Genomic DNA, 13,363 nt, shown 5'->3' on the forward strand with positions numbered 1-13,363 from the left:
CCAACGGTCCAGTTCTACACAGAGCTTGCCACCTTATGAATATGCTCGCTGATTGCTTTTTTAATCTAGATGCCTTGGGTCATTCTTGTTCCAATAGCTCGCGAACATCTGCGACAGCCGTTCTAGCCACATTCTTTAGCAAACTGCGATCATCAGCTTCTCTGTATCTATCCCACGAATCAAGACCCTCTTTTGCCTGGATACTCAAAGTTTCGTAGCCTTGCTTGATGACATCTGTCACTTGCGTCGTTGTCAAGTTGCGAGGTTTCTTCTTCCCCCCGCCGTCGGTCAGTAGCTGCTTGTAATGCGTGCTGACATTGATGAGTGTGTCAATCGAGCTACCAATGCGCTTGCCTAGTCCGTAGTTTTGTTTGAACTTGGCCAGAACCTCACCACTCTCCACAATCTTGTAGAAAAGATCATCATATGCTGCTGGGGTCGGGAGAAATGCCTCGCCAGCTGAGAGCGACAGCGCAAGCAAATTAACCACATGATCAACAAGAGTATCCACGTGAGGCAGGTCTTTCAGGTCCGACGTGTAAGTAGTAAGAAAACGAACTAGGGAGAGCAGAGACCTGAAGAATTCCGCCCAATGATAGTGTAGTCGAGTGCGCGATCGCGATACGTACGAAATAGCTCGAAGCAGTATGCCCAGACAGAGTGTGTATAATGACACATCGAGTCGCTTTCTGAGATTATGATTGATGCCATCAATCATTGTGTCTAGAAGAGAGCATGCCAAAACCCGTTCCGCTTTGACGAGGGGCAAGAACGGCGGCCGGTGCCGACAGAGGCGGACGACCATCTTAGATTCGTCGCTGCACAGTATCTTGCAGGTGGCCTGGTCTTCAATAAGAAGCCGAAAAACCATGAGGTTCAAATGCGCATAGTATGTAGACCGATGCGAAAGATGAGCATGCTGAAGAAGGTAGGATGTGAGGGACAGATATGCTGCCATCGGCTGTTCAACTCCCTTTTCGCTAGTGATGGTGACAAAGTTGGTACAGAATAGTTTGTTGGCGTGGCTAAAATCATAGGCAGCTAGCAGCATTGCAGCTCGCTCTTTCGGGCTGGCGTACGTCAGAAAAGGGTCTTCGTGTGACGAGGAGGAGAACTCACAGTTTTGTAAACATTTGCTTCGCGGTATCGGCATCATAAACCGGCTTCTTTTCTTGTTTGGGTCCTGGCACAATAGCACCAAGACCTAGCATTCCAAGTGCGTTAGAAACCGTCCATCCTTCTGGTAGATCATCCTGAACGTTAATATAATCGGCACGAAGCACCTGACAAGCCGCACCAATGCAGGTGACAATGGTTGTGATCGCCCCTTCGTTGATGAAATCGTTTAATCGTAGCTGATACGGGTTTTGAAACTCGAATTTGTTGTAGTTGGCCAGCAAGCTAAGCAAGATTAAAGGCTCTAGAACCATAGCTGGCGACTGGGTATCTTGGATGAACTGTGGCGTGGTGATCAGTAAAGTGCCCGCCGGGTAGGTACCCTCAGGACTCACCTTTATAACAGCGGGAAACAAGTCTCGTTGTATCATATATGTAAGTAACGTCGTTTGGTATGCACCGGCTGTAATTGCCAGCAAAACAACGATCGCTTTGTGGCGTATTTCCACTGTTGTATGATGAGCACTCGGGCGTCGAAGCAGAGTATTTCGGACAAGGTACATACGGTTGTCACCGGCCCGAATAACAGTGTCTAGAGTAGTGACAAAATCAGTGAAGACAAGATCGATGCGGTCTAGTCCGGCTAGGACCGCAATGTTTGCCGAGCTCGGATGGGCATATCTTTTGGTCAGGACGCAGGACAAAAAAACCTTTAGCGTCTGGGAAGAAAGAATTAGCCATTGCCAAGGGTTCACATGTATGTCGCCGGACTGACATCCAGGACGTTATGCGGCACATTGCCACTGCCTGATTTGAGGGCATCAATCGCCTCGCCAAAGAGCTCCTGTGACTGCCCCTCCAAGAGCAACATGTCGGCGGGGGAGATGTCCCGCAGCAGCTGCCTCAAGGACACGAGGTCCGGCTTGAGGAGAAAGAATTCCTTCCAAAAGCCCTTAGATTGTCGTCCCTCTTCGACATCCTATATCGTAGTTCGAGGTCAGTCGCGTCGCAAACGTAGTCGGGTACTTGGTAGCCATCCGAACCTATTTGTGCCAGGAGCAGTCAGCGACTGTGAAGCCGGAGGCGTTGCGCAATGGCTTACCTGAAAGAGCTCAGCATATAGCTGATTGATTTTCGGAGTGAAGACCTCTGGCTGAGGCTGCCGAGTGAGCGGTGACGCCTCCATGAAACGTTTTCGTTGACACGCAGTTGTCCGCTTGTGATGGGTTGTGCGATGAGCTGGGGATAGAGGTCCAATTGAGTGTACCAATCAGGCTAGCTCGAGTGCTGTTTTAATTATCTGCGTCAGTGTCCGCCAATCATGCCACTTTCTGCGAGTCGCCCGTAAAATAGCGTCGTGAAATTGCCTGAATGGGCCATGAGCTTTGTTCAAGTATATGTAGAGTCAAGAGAGTGTAACCTGCTTTCCTAATAACTCTTTGTGTTTTCCTTTCTATATACCTTATGTTACTTTTTCTTCCCTCTACGCTCCTCATCTCCTTTGCGCTCAATATTCTCTGTGTTCCGTCAGTAATTACTTGTTCATGCCCCCCCCCCCCTTCCCTTCTTTTAGTAGCACTGTGTGCCTACTGCCAGTTGATTTCAATCGCACTGTGGACTGTAGTGCCATCCATCATTCGTTTTTCCATGTATGGAATGTACGGCTTTGAAATGCTCACTTTGGAACAGCTACGGTAATTTTTATTAGTATGGTCACAAATCCTCAAGATGAGGCCGATGGAAGCTACCACTGGAACCCTGATCTGAGTTAGCGAACATATGAATCCCGTCTAGACCTGTCACCGGTCATGCGTAATAGTACATTCGGTCAAGCGGTCAATGAGTGCCCGAACCCATTTTAGATGAACTAAGAAGCCGCACTCTACGGTATCGGCAGCGTTGTTAGGTACCATAGGTCATACTAAAGATGGCAAGGGCATGTTTATTTGGCGTCGTGATCCTGATAGAGTTTGCGGGTCGAAGTTTTCATATGAACATGGCTGGCTGAAGTCAACCCTGATCTACCCTACAGTATGGATGCTCCAGTGATATGATCGACAGTGATCAAATTGATTGTATTCAAGCAGCAGCATTTAAGCTCTAGCGACCATGTTCTCTTGTTGTTGTAGGTCATTGCTGCTGGGCTGTCTATTACGCACGACCGGTGGCATTCACTATTTACCTGTTGGTGAGCCCTTCGTCGGTTAGCAGCAGGATAGCAGCATCTCCTCAACACCGAGTCTTGATTACGAAGTAAATGTTCTCTCCACAACTATGCCTGCCGCCCGCAGAGGGCCAGTAAGCCACAGAGGGGCGAGGCAAGCGTGCCCTAGCTTTGATCAGCAGTGGACGACTGCACCGTTGGCTTGCCAGCAGACGAGAGAATACGAGAATAACACAAGACCATCTCTTATCCTGCCAAATTGTACGGATTACGCCTATCAGACCAACGCGGCTGCATGAGCGCAAGGCTTGCGTCCGTGTTTCCCCTGGGCGGCTTTGTCGGGCCAGCCCGGGCAGCGGGCCGCCTTCAACCACGGCACAAGATGATAAGTGATAGCGAACGCAAGTTTGATTCGTGATCAACCTTTGCAAAGACTGGGAGAGGCAAGAAGTGGAGGAAACGAGGCGGTGACGAGGAGGGGCTTCGCAAATTTAGACAAAAGGAGTTGTACCAGTAATAATGATTGAGAACAGGGGCTCCTTTTCCCCCCAAGAACTTGCGACTTTTGAGCAAAGATGTCAGAGATATACAAAGTAATTGTTGTAAACTAGTTTGTTAGTTGATTACAAAAGTCGACTACGCGCGCACGGACGCTTCACACTCCAGGATCGACACAAGTTTTATGCCCCTCGATAGTTAGTCGAATATTCTACAAGGAAACGGAGTATTGACTTTCACAAATTAGGTTTGCCACGATGCTTGTCTGCAAGGCGAACGACAGCCGTGTCCGCCCAGGCTCTCTCTGTTCATGAAGAACTAGGGTTGCACGGACATTTCACAAGCTCTTGCCCCATATGCTTGGCTAGCAACTTCTTCAGACATCTTTAAGATTGAGAATCGAGTGTTTACCTCATCAACCGTCAGTCATCAACATAGGAAATATGCAGCAAAGGTTGTGTCTTCGCCTGAAGCCAGTAAATCGCAGCCATGACAGCGCAACTATTCAAACTGCCAAAGAAAGACCTTACATGCAAATATTGATCAGGTTCAAACGGCGTGGAACACCACGCCGACGCGGTATGGCATACTGGCAAGGCTTCAATGACAGGGGATGCAAGCAGTTGCAAGGGGGTCACTTGCGCACGGTTGCTGCGACGGATTAATTGCTCCCCACACGCGGATGGCGGACTCTGAGCCGGGAGATGCGAGCTATGAGTTCCTGGCAACCTGGCTTGGAAAGATGATGGAAAGGTGGCGGTGGCGACAAACCTGGATTCAGGACATTAAACTGAGTTTGCAGGGGCTTGCTCTGCAATCACATGCAAGGTGAAAAAAGGCCTTCTTACCACGGGATAGTGATGCAGTCTCCAGCAGGGTTTCTCAGAAGAAGGGAGAGATCAGGAGGCGACGTTAAAATCGAGGAACGTTGACGAAAGGCCACTATCTGCATTTATCACTTGAATTTATAATCCGTACCGAGTAATAACAGGAAATAGATACATGATCAGCGGGCCTGAGACGTCACAAGGGCGCCGTGACCACCATGCGAACATATTCAGGTACTAATTGAGACGTTTTTTTTTTTTTTTGTTTGCGTGGAAGAGAAAACATCCGATGCGATCGACAGCGCAGAGCACAGAGCAGGATGCCCCTGTGCGATTCCTGTTTTTGGCGAAACCTTTATCAAATCATCGTCCTTTGTCATCAACATCTGCGTGGGAACCTCTGCACATAATTTTTTTTTTTTTTTGGGTAAAGTGACAAGATGATCATTAGTTATTCTGTCTCGAATGACTCGAGCATCGGATGAAATCCTCCCGTCCTTGCCGGCGAAGCCGCTTTTTTTGGAGCAGTAATATTTCGAGAAACGGGACAGGCGCCGTTTGAAATGCGTGGGGGCTATCATCATTTTTGCCAATGGCCATTATTTACGAGATACGCTTGGCAGCTTGCGCGCCCTCTGGCGCGTCTCGTCATCTCGTCAATCCAGACAAAGACTCAACTGCCAAACACACGCTAGACATTGCCATTCTTGAAGAGAGAGGGCAGAGAAATCACACAGTGTCACGGTAGTTTTTGATTGGACTGCTCATTTTTAGTACCAAGCATGCTGCCAAGTGAGACACCTAACTATCCGAGACAAAAACGAGGTTTCTGTTGGAATCCAATTCTTCGGCAAATATCAGATGTGATGCTCTTTCAAAAGAAGCGTTGAACTAGGCAACTTGCCGTTGTCTGATTAAAATAGTAGACCGAAAACAGTTGAGGAATCCGAATAGTCTTGGACTCCCACTTCTTTCGTCACCTGCAGTGATTGACACAGGGATGCGAATAGCAGAGGTGGAGGAGCTGCATGTCACTCAATCTATCGAAAAGGCGTATGGGTATTCAAGCAGCGCCCTAGGCGCAAAGGTGGATGCAAAAAGCTGTGTATGACGAGAATTGTATGTACAATAATAGGAGCCGCAGCAGCAACGAACAATGCATGCTCGAAATCCCTTGATATCAGTAAAGCTAACAGGCTATTGAAACAAGCATCTCATGCAAAGAAAGCGCCACAGATTGCTGAAAGGTTTCTTCTATTTAAATCTCACTGTCTTCTATTCAACAAGAGTCACCAGCGCCAACAGTTGCACAAACCGAGCACGGCAAGCCTCTATTTGAAATACCTTATCATGATGGCACGACGGCGCAATGACCAAACGTACTTCTCATCCATCTACAAGATGTATAGTGGACATGATCAGCATCTTGCTTCTATAGCTACTGGAATGCGCGGCTGTCAAACCATGTGCGTCTCTGTTGCTGCGAAGGACTTGATGTGATTCCACGAGCACAAAGAGATAGCCACTGCCACTGTTGTTCATTTTCATCATCGGACTCTACCACACATGTGAATTACTTGCTTTGCATTATTCTGCCGTGATGCAGAGACATTGAGGTAACCTGACGTAATTACTGTGCATATTGGACAAGGAGTCATCATTCGCGCCGTGGATCCTCCAAGGGGGAAGGTGACGAATTGCCGAGTCATCAGAGTCAATGCATGTACTCCGTACGCTATTCCAGATAATAATTGCCGATGATATATAGCCTCATGCATGCAAATCGGCATCGGTGGACGCCGAAGCTGCAGTGCAGAAAGGCAGAGCAGCGACTGCACTGCAATGCAACATCACATCCCCACGCCCCCAGCAGTTACTGTTTTCATAGAAACGACAGCATTTGAATCAAACAGTTCATAGGTCAAAGAAGATATACATCTGTTTTCGGGACCAAGGAAGCGCTGAATCTCGTCAATCACACTTCCCCTGATGCGGCCCGGACAGAGCACAGACACCTCCGAAAGCAGCGCCGGATGCGACACGGCAAGTCCAATCAACACTCTCTGCACTACGGAATTGCTTAATGATAGGTCCAGAAGCTGCTGCGCCCCCTTGATTGATCATGATGAGGTGCTGACGTCGATTGTGCGTGCATATCGTTGCAGCTCAGCTCACCACTTGCACGCGTGCATACTAGACAACCCCCCCCCTCCCCTCTTGTTGCTCGGTTCGAGATCGGCCGGCCGCCAGGTCCCTGGCCTGCGTGCCTGCCAAGGGCCCATGCTACTTCTTTAGCGGCACCATTATTTAGCTCGCTTATTAGGAATTTTCTCCCTCCATTCCTCATGTTTGCTTCGGCCGTTTCCTTTTTTTTTTTCTTGTCTTGGTGCACACGGCTCGATTGCCGGATTAGTGAGGAGGGGGCGTACCTAAACAATGAACCAAAGCAGCCGTGATGAACTCAACAGCTGGCCTGTGCACGCGCAGGCTAATACCACGTCAAACATGTACTGTAAGACTGTTTGAGTTCTCAGCAATTCCGAGATTGCGACACGCGATTGACAGAAACAGTTTGGTCATGCCAAAAGGCAAGTGAGTGACCAAAAAGACTGCTTGTGTAGCTGATGAGTTTCATAGCGATGAAAGAACACCCCCAACAGCTATGAACTGATCTTGATGTCGAAATTCGACCAAGAAATATACTATGTTTACTATCTATTGTTGTATTTTCCAAGTTATGGGAGATCTAGATGCTACCTGGGTGCTAGGATGAAAGTGCTCCAGAAGCCGCCAAGTGTACAGATCAAGTGAGGAATATAAGATCACTTCAGCTGCGATACTCATGATAACCATGTCGAGATATATAGTGAGGCCTTTTTTGAATCTGCTATTCTCAATAACGGCACCTAACGGCACCCGCAATTCTTCCCGAATCAGTTCCCGCTGGTTCTCAAATCTCGTCGTGTCCGCCAGCCGTCCCGCGCGACAGGCCACCTATTGTTCGGCCCCTTCTCTTTGCCATAGAATTCCGCCCTCTTCACAAACGTAGTGTTCAAGCTTGGCTGCTAATGAAAAGAGCAACGGAACAGAACAATAGGCCGTCCAAGAGGACCCAAAGAGCTGGGCCGCGCCATGTAACGCTAAGAGTCTGACTTGTGCAGTAGCGTAGGCTGATTGAGAGATTTTTGTCTTTTGTGAACAATCTACATGTTCCTGTCTCGGAATCAAGACAGGCGAGTCGAGGACGGCAACGCTTACATGCTGCAATCACCAAGCTGAACATCAGTTTGGGAAATGTCTGTACAAATTGTTGGCAGCGGACGGAGTCTGGGAATCTGCATCGGCTGTTAGACTTCAACAAAGCACACTAAGTAAACGACTGGGGTAATTTACCGACGCCACGAATAAGCCGCTGTCTAATCATACATCTTCACCTGGCTCAATCAGTTTGCTCCGCCGAGTTGTTCCTCTCCGCGGAAAGACTGGCTTCCTGGCATGGCCACTTTTGCCCCTTCTTTTCGGCGGAAAGGGTAAGACAGATAACTAGGCCGAAATCCACGGGTTTGTTTGTCTGCTGCAAAATCTTTTTGAACAATATGTTGCTGGCATCAATTCGCCCGGCCATGCCTGTGCTCAACTCGGCCGTGTCGAACCCTTGCCCAGGCCAGGAAGAAATTAGACAACCAGACCGCTTTGCGACAGGGTTGAACACTTGTTGCAGCGTAATGGAAGTATCCTGGGTCAATAAGAGAGCGATACCGCTCGCATTCGGGGCATTGGTTGAGATTGGCGGTTCTCAAGTCACACATGAAACTGAGCGTCATTGCGGCTCCATGCTTCACCGCATGGAATCGCTGCCAACAAAAGTGTGTTCTCCTGAGCAGCCAGAAATTTTGCTTTTTGCGTCTGCCATTGATGCATTGACAGTGTATTAGCCATGTCTAGCATGCCCTCGCGCCCGCAGCCAAAACAGCGATGACAAGGATATCACCAGCCCGGCGCCTGGGCTAGAACTTGTGGGGGCCCAATGTCCACTCCGGGATGTGCGAAAAGACGAGCCAGCCTTTTGGTTCCCCAGTGCCGCGCCTTGTCGCAACAGGGCCTTTCCAGGACAAGTTCCCAGAAAATCCTCCACAAGCCTTTGGATTTCATTGGCGACATTTCTCCATCACATCCACGCGGGGACCGGGCCTAGCTCAGGCCGTGCCCCGGAAGTGAGCCGTTGCTGTCTGCTCCGTGCTAGTTACACCCCAAAAGTACGCCACATTTGGGCTTGCATTAGCAAAACCAATATTTTGCTCTGAATATTGCCATTGTCTCTTCTCGTGCACGCGGTACTTTCTTTTTGTTGTATCGGCTCTAACTCGTCCCGACGAAGCAGAAGAGGTCGAGGCATTTGGGATGGGAAAAAAGCACACTCGGAACCATTGACTGTGGACGCCAAGATGTGCGTGGGCACTGGGCCAAGGGCCGTTGCCGGCGCGTCTCCATGCGATGGGCCTTGAATGTGACAACAGCCCCCAAGGGCAACAGAAGCAAAGAGGCCAAGGTAGAAAACAACGGACCTGAGATTTCTGTCGGTTGCATTGCCTCGCTGCACAACTACTGTGCTTTCACAAGGCTGCTAACCTCGATTGATATGGTTTTCCAACCTCATCTCCCCACTTGTGTCAAAGAAGCGGCAAAGACCCTGGACTGTAAACAGCGTGGATGCATAACGTGATCAATCGAGGATGCGGGTACGAAAAATAAAAGGTTGGGCCCGGCAGTCGGAGACAACAGCAGAGCTAAAGTGGCACAATATGTGAGTGTAATGGCTCTTATTCACGCACAGATGGAGTTTATTTCTGGAGCCATCGTTGCGACGCGGAGCGTATTCATCATACAGCATAACCGCTCTGGACCAGTGAGACCGTATGGGATGTCGTGAGATTGAAACCCATAACTAGCTGATCCTTGTGATATAGCGCGACAGTGCTGCAGCTGTCGATGCACATGTTGAGGGAACCGATCAAATAATGACGTTTTATTATCGAAGACGGCCGGTTGGGCCATAGACTCGTTTGAGGTGCATCAAAATGTGGTCTTAACTGACAATTAGCAACCTTGAAGTTGAGATATCCCGGCTCTTCTGGTAGAGCCCCGAGCAATCATGCAAGCAAAGGTGAGCAAAGAGTGGCCTGATTTGATGTTTACCGAGGTGGTGCGTGTGAACCGAGGTGCGACGCGTGAGGGCTGAGAAACTGCGCACCTTGCATTGCAGATTTTTATTTCGATATACTGCACGTATAGTGAAAAACGAGAATATTCTCTCGTACCTGGCGTAGAACAGTGATATCGTTACTCTTTCCCCGTAGCCGTCCGAGTTCAATCAAAAGTAATGTGGTGATAGCCATGCTGGCCGTCCTGGGCCGCATTGACCTCACCAAGCCTACCCAGTCGGCGCTGACCAGTAAATGGAAGTGTGACGGAAGGCGCTGCCGATAGAGCCCCGGCCGAGCGATGCCGCACCGTGGCTAGCAGTTGTTTACTACCCAATACTGGTAATCCAACAAAAGGGCATGGCTGCTTTTGCGTCCAATCGCCCTCTAGGCTGTTGCACCATGCATGATGAGGCATGACACCAATGGAGTGAGCCGTCACGATTACCGCAACGGAATCCGGAAGCATGACAATTATTCGTTGGAAACAAGGCCTTGGCGAATCGTCTCGAAGGGAAGCTGAGACGGGCATGCCATGCCGATATAGTGTGGCTGATTTTCAGACATCTTGTGGCGTGTCTGAGGTTCTACAGCAATCCCTCGTCTGATCAATGCGACTGCTGCTACAGAGGTTCTGTTTTTATATGCTGTCATATCTGCCGTCTCGCGTCCTGAGCATTGGCAATGTGAAGGAGATGCCAGGTCTGCTTGGAGCAGGGGTATGGTTGCACGGCTGTTTGGCCAAATTGAGCAAGCCGAGCCGCACACTGGTAAGCGCAAACCATCAACCAACAAAGCGGTTTGCAGCCTCATCTGCCAGCCAGCATTCTCAGGTACGAGACATGATCCACTTTGGCTGGCAGCACGGTGAATTTGGGACAAGCATGGCTGTGACTATGTGATTGCAAGTTGCAGTAGACGATCAACCAGACCTGTGATTTCCCAAGAAACCAGGGTTCCATGAAGGGGTTCTCCAGGGAGAAGATAAGACGACATCCTGAGACGAGGGATGCATTGGAGGCAGACCAGAGCATTGATGCTTGAGAGTGTCGCGACCAACATCCGCCGTCGAAGCGTTGCATGAACAAAAAGAAGAAGAAGAATTCGCGACGCATTGCTTTGGCAAAAACAAGGCGCATGCAGAGAGGCGCACCTTTGTGTCTTGCACTAGTTCCATGTTTTGGCCCCAAATGTAAGACTAGTTAGTGTGAGCTGGACTCCCTTTTTCTCGAGGGGTCCACCGTTGGGACTAATCCCACTAATAGTAGGCGCATGCATGGCTTCGACATCACAAGAACAGTGCGTTGGTGCACAAAGGGCAGCGACATGATACGTGATATCTCTGCGACGACGTTATTGTGGCGAGAGGACTGGCGAAATGGTGTCCACTATCAAGGGCGACCTGTCAAGTACCCGGGCCTTGGCTCATCTAACCATATATGTGGCTAGCTTGGCAATGCTCTGTCTGAATCGTTACCTTAAGATTGGAGTCGACTTTCTTTTGCTTGGCCTCGTGCTGCCAGCAGCATGGTCGAAGGTGCGCCGCCACCTGGAAAGAGTAAGGATTGGTGTGTACGCAAACGCAAAGGAGACAATAACGCCACTGCTGATATCAAGGGAAAACAAACATCACAGTTGCGCTAATATGAACCCGTTCTCTGATCCTTTGGGTGTCAATGTTGGCGGCGCTGAAGTCATTGACCGAAGAGGACCCGCCTTGCATGTCATAGGCTTTGCGCAAGCACTGCGGATCGCGGCAGAGTTCTTGGCCTCGACAATTTCAAATCGCTTACTGTCGAGCGATGAATAGGATATTTCGGCATTGAAAGTGATAGAGATACGGTTTGACCATGAAGCCGGCGCATGCATGAAGCCGGTCTGATGTCTAACTTGAGAGCTTGTACTCGACGCTCGTGCAGACTACTAGCGACCGGCGAACTTATTATGGTGGAGCACAGGGCTGGTGTCTTGCTTGCTTGACCGTTGCTGGCGAGGTTGTGAGGCACGCGTCCAAGACCTCGATGCTAATCTGGCCTGAGTAGAAAGGCTGTTGCTTTTCTTGCCTTGTGACCGTGTGGAGCGAGTCCAGTATTTAGACGGTTGGTCACGTTGCCTTTGATATGTCTGAGGGAGGACTCGTTGGACATTAAACGGTGATTGCGCCTCTTGGCCCTCTATTAAGGAAGATTGCGTCTTGACTCTTGCCTTTGACAGCGCGATCACCGTGCTGGTGTGTCTTGTGAGGTCTCGGTAGAGGGGAGAGAGATGGTGACTCCACAGCGAGCAATGAGTGTGTCGCGTATTTACTTTGTTGTAGTATGGAAGTGATGTTTGGAACGGTTGGCGAGAACTGGATCTGGAGGGTGTCGTCGCGTGTAAAGGGGACCATCTCGAGATTCGTTTATTGGCTACAGCCGTGGTGGCATGATGCCAGTCAAGCTGAGGCAATATATGCACTCTTGGAGCGCAGCTGCAAGTCGCAGGTGAGATGCAGGACGGGCCGTGTCAGAGTTGGTGTTTTGCTTCTAATGTGCTGCCAGGGTATCCGTTGTGCCGTCCTGCCATGCGTTTGCAAAGTAGAGTGGCGTTGGGCAGAGGGAGACTGGGTCAACAAGACGAGTAGAGGGATGCATTGACAATGCAACAAAATGGGCGTCAAGAGAAAGAAAGGCAAGTCGATCAGTCCACTTGATACAAGTGTTTGGGTAGTACCGGGGAGGGGCGATAGAGCTGGCTGCACAGTGACTGAAGGTGGTGGTGTGGAGGGAGGAGGAGGAGGAGAGGCAAAGAGAACAGACAGTGCTGACTACTGATAGAATTACACCCTGGAGAATTTCAACCCACTGGTAATCCGTAATCCGTAGAGAATTTGGCGACGGCCGAGTGTGGAAAGTTTTTCTTTTTTCTTTTTTTTCTTTGTCTTTCGCATTATTATTATCATTTTTATTAATATTATTAATTCATTTATTTTTATACTCGTTAACGAACAGCGAGCTTGGGATATTATCAGGGGAAAGCTGGCTCTATTGTGGGTAAAGCAGACACCAGAAAGGCGAATTAATTATTGCCGTGTCCGTAACTTACGGAGTATTTCAGTCCAGTGACTCGAGCGTAGTTTTCCCTTTGCCCGGAGCCGATTCAAGGCACAGGACTTGCTAAAGTAACGTGCCTACCTACCCAGGGAGAGTAGAGTAGCAAGGAGAGCTTCGTTTTCATCTGCAAAGTGTCCATGCGTACCGAAGAAAAAAAAAAGCATCGGTTCTCACGGCCTTGGGCCGACCTGCAGGCACCAACACTCTGTTGTTTCTCACCTTCTTTTTCTTCTCGCTTTTTGTTTTTTTGATTCAGTCAGCGCATGCAGTGTGAAATGTCGCCCCATGCATAGGTACGGAGTATGGATTACAGAAGCTGCAAGCAGGTGCAGCAGGAACGCCGGCTCTCGATCCCCATCTCCGTATTCAGTGTCATGGCGACCAGGATCGTGCATGAGCGCCTGGCAACTGCAATTGACCAAATTTTTGGCAATACAGAAATTACTTGGAAGGGCATCAAGGCCG

The 13,363-nt window shown here is 49.4% G+C and overlaps 1 protein-coding gene across 1 annotated transcript; it reads right to left on the reverse strand.

The window, feature by feature from the left end:
• Positions 1–79: 79 nt before the first annotated feature.
• Positions 80–2,302, reverse strand: BBA_00894 (uncharacterized protein; the record flags this gene model as incomplete). The annotated part of the gene is made up of 4 exons (XM_008595991.1): positions 80–1,070; positions 1,120–1,835; positions 1,892–2,095; positions 2,219–2,302. 4 exons carry the CDS (start codon positions 2,300–2,302, stop codon positions 80–82), a joined length of 1,995 nt encoding a protein of 664 aa, XP_008594213.1.
• Positions 2,303–13,363: the final 11,061 nt, after the last annotated feature.

The sequence above is a fragment of the Beauveria bassiana genome, assembly GCF_000280675.1.
Source record: "Beauveria bassiana ARSEF 2860 unplaced genomic scaffold BBA_S00002, whole genome shotgun sequence".
In the NCBI taxonomy this organism is placed as follows: domain Eukaryota; kingdom Fungi; phylum Ascomycota; class Sordariomycetes; order Hypocreales; family Cordycipitaceae; genus Beauveria; species Beauveria bassiana.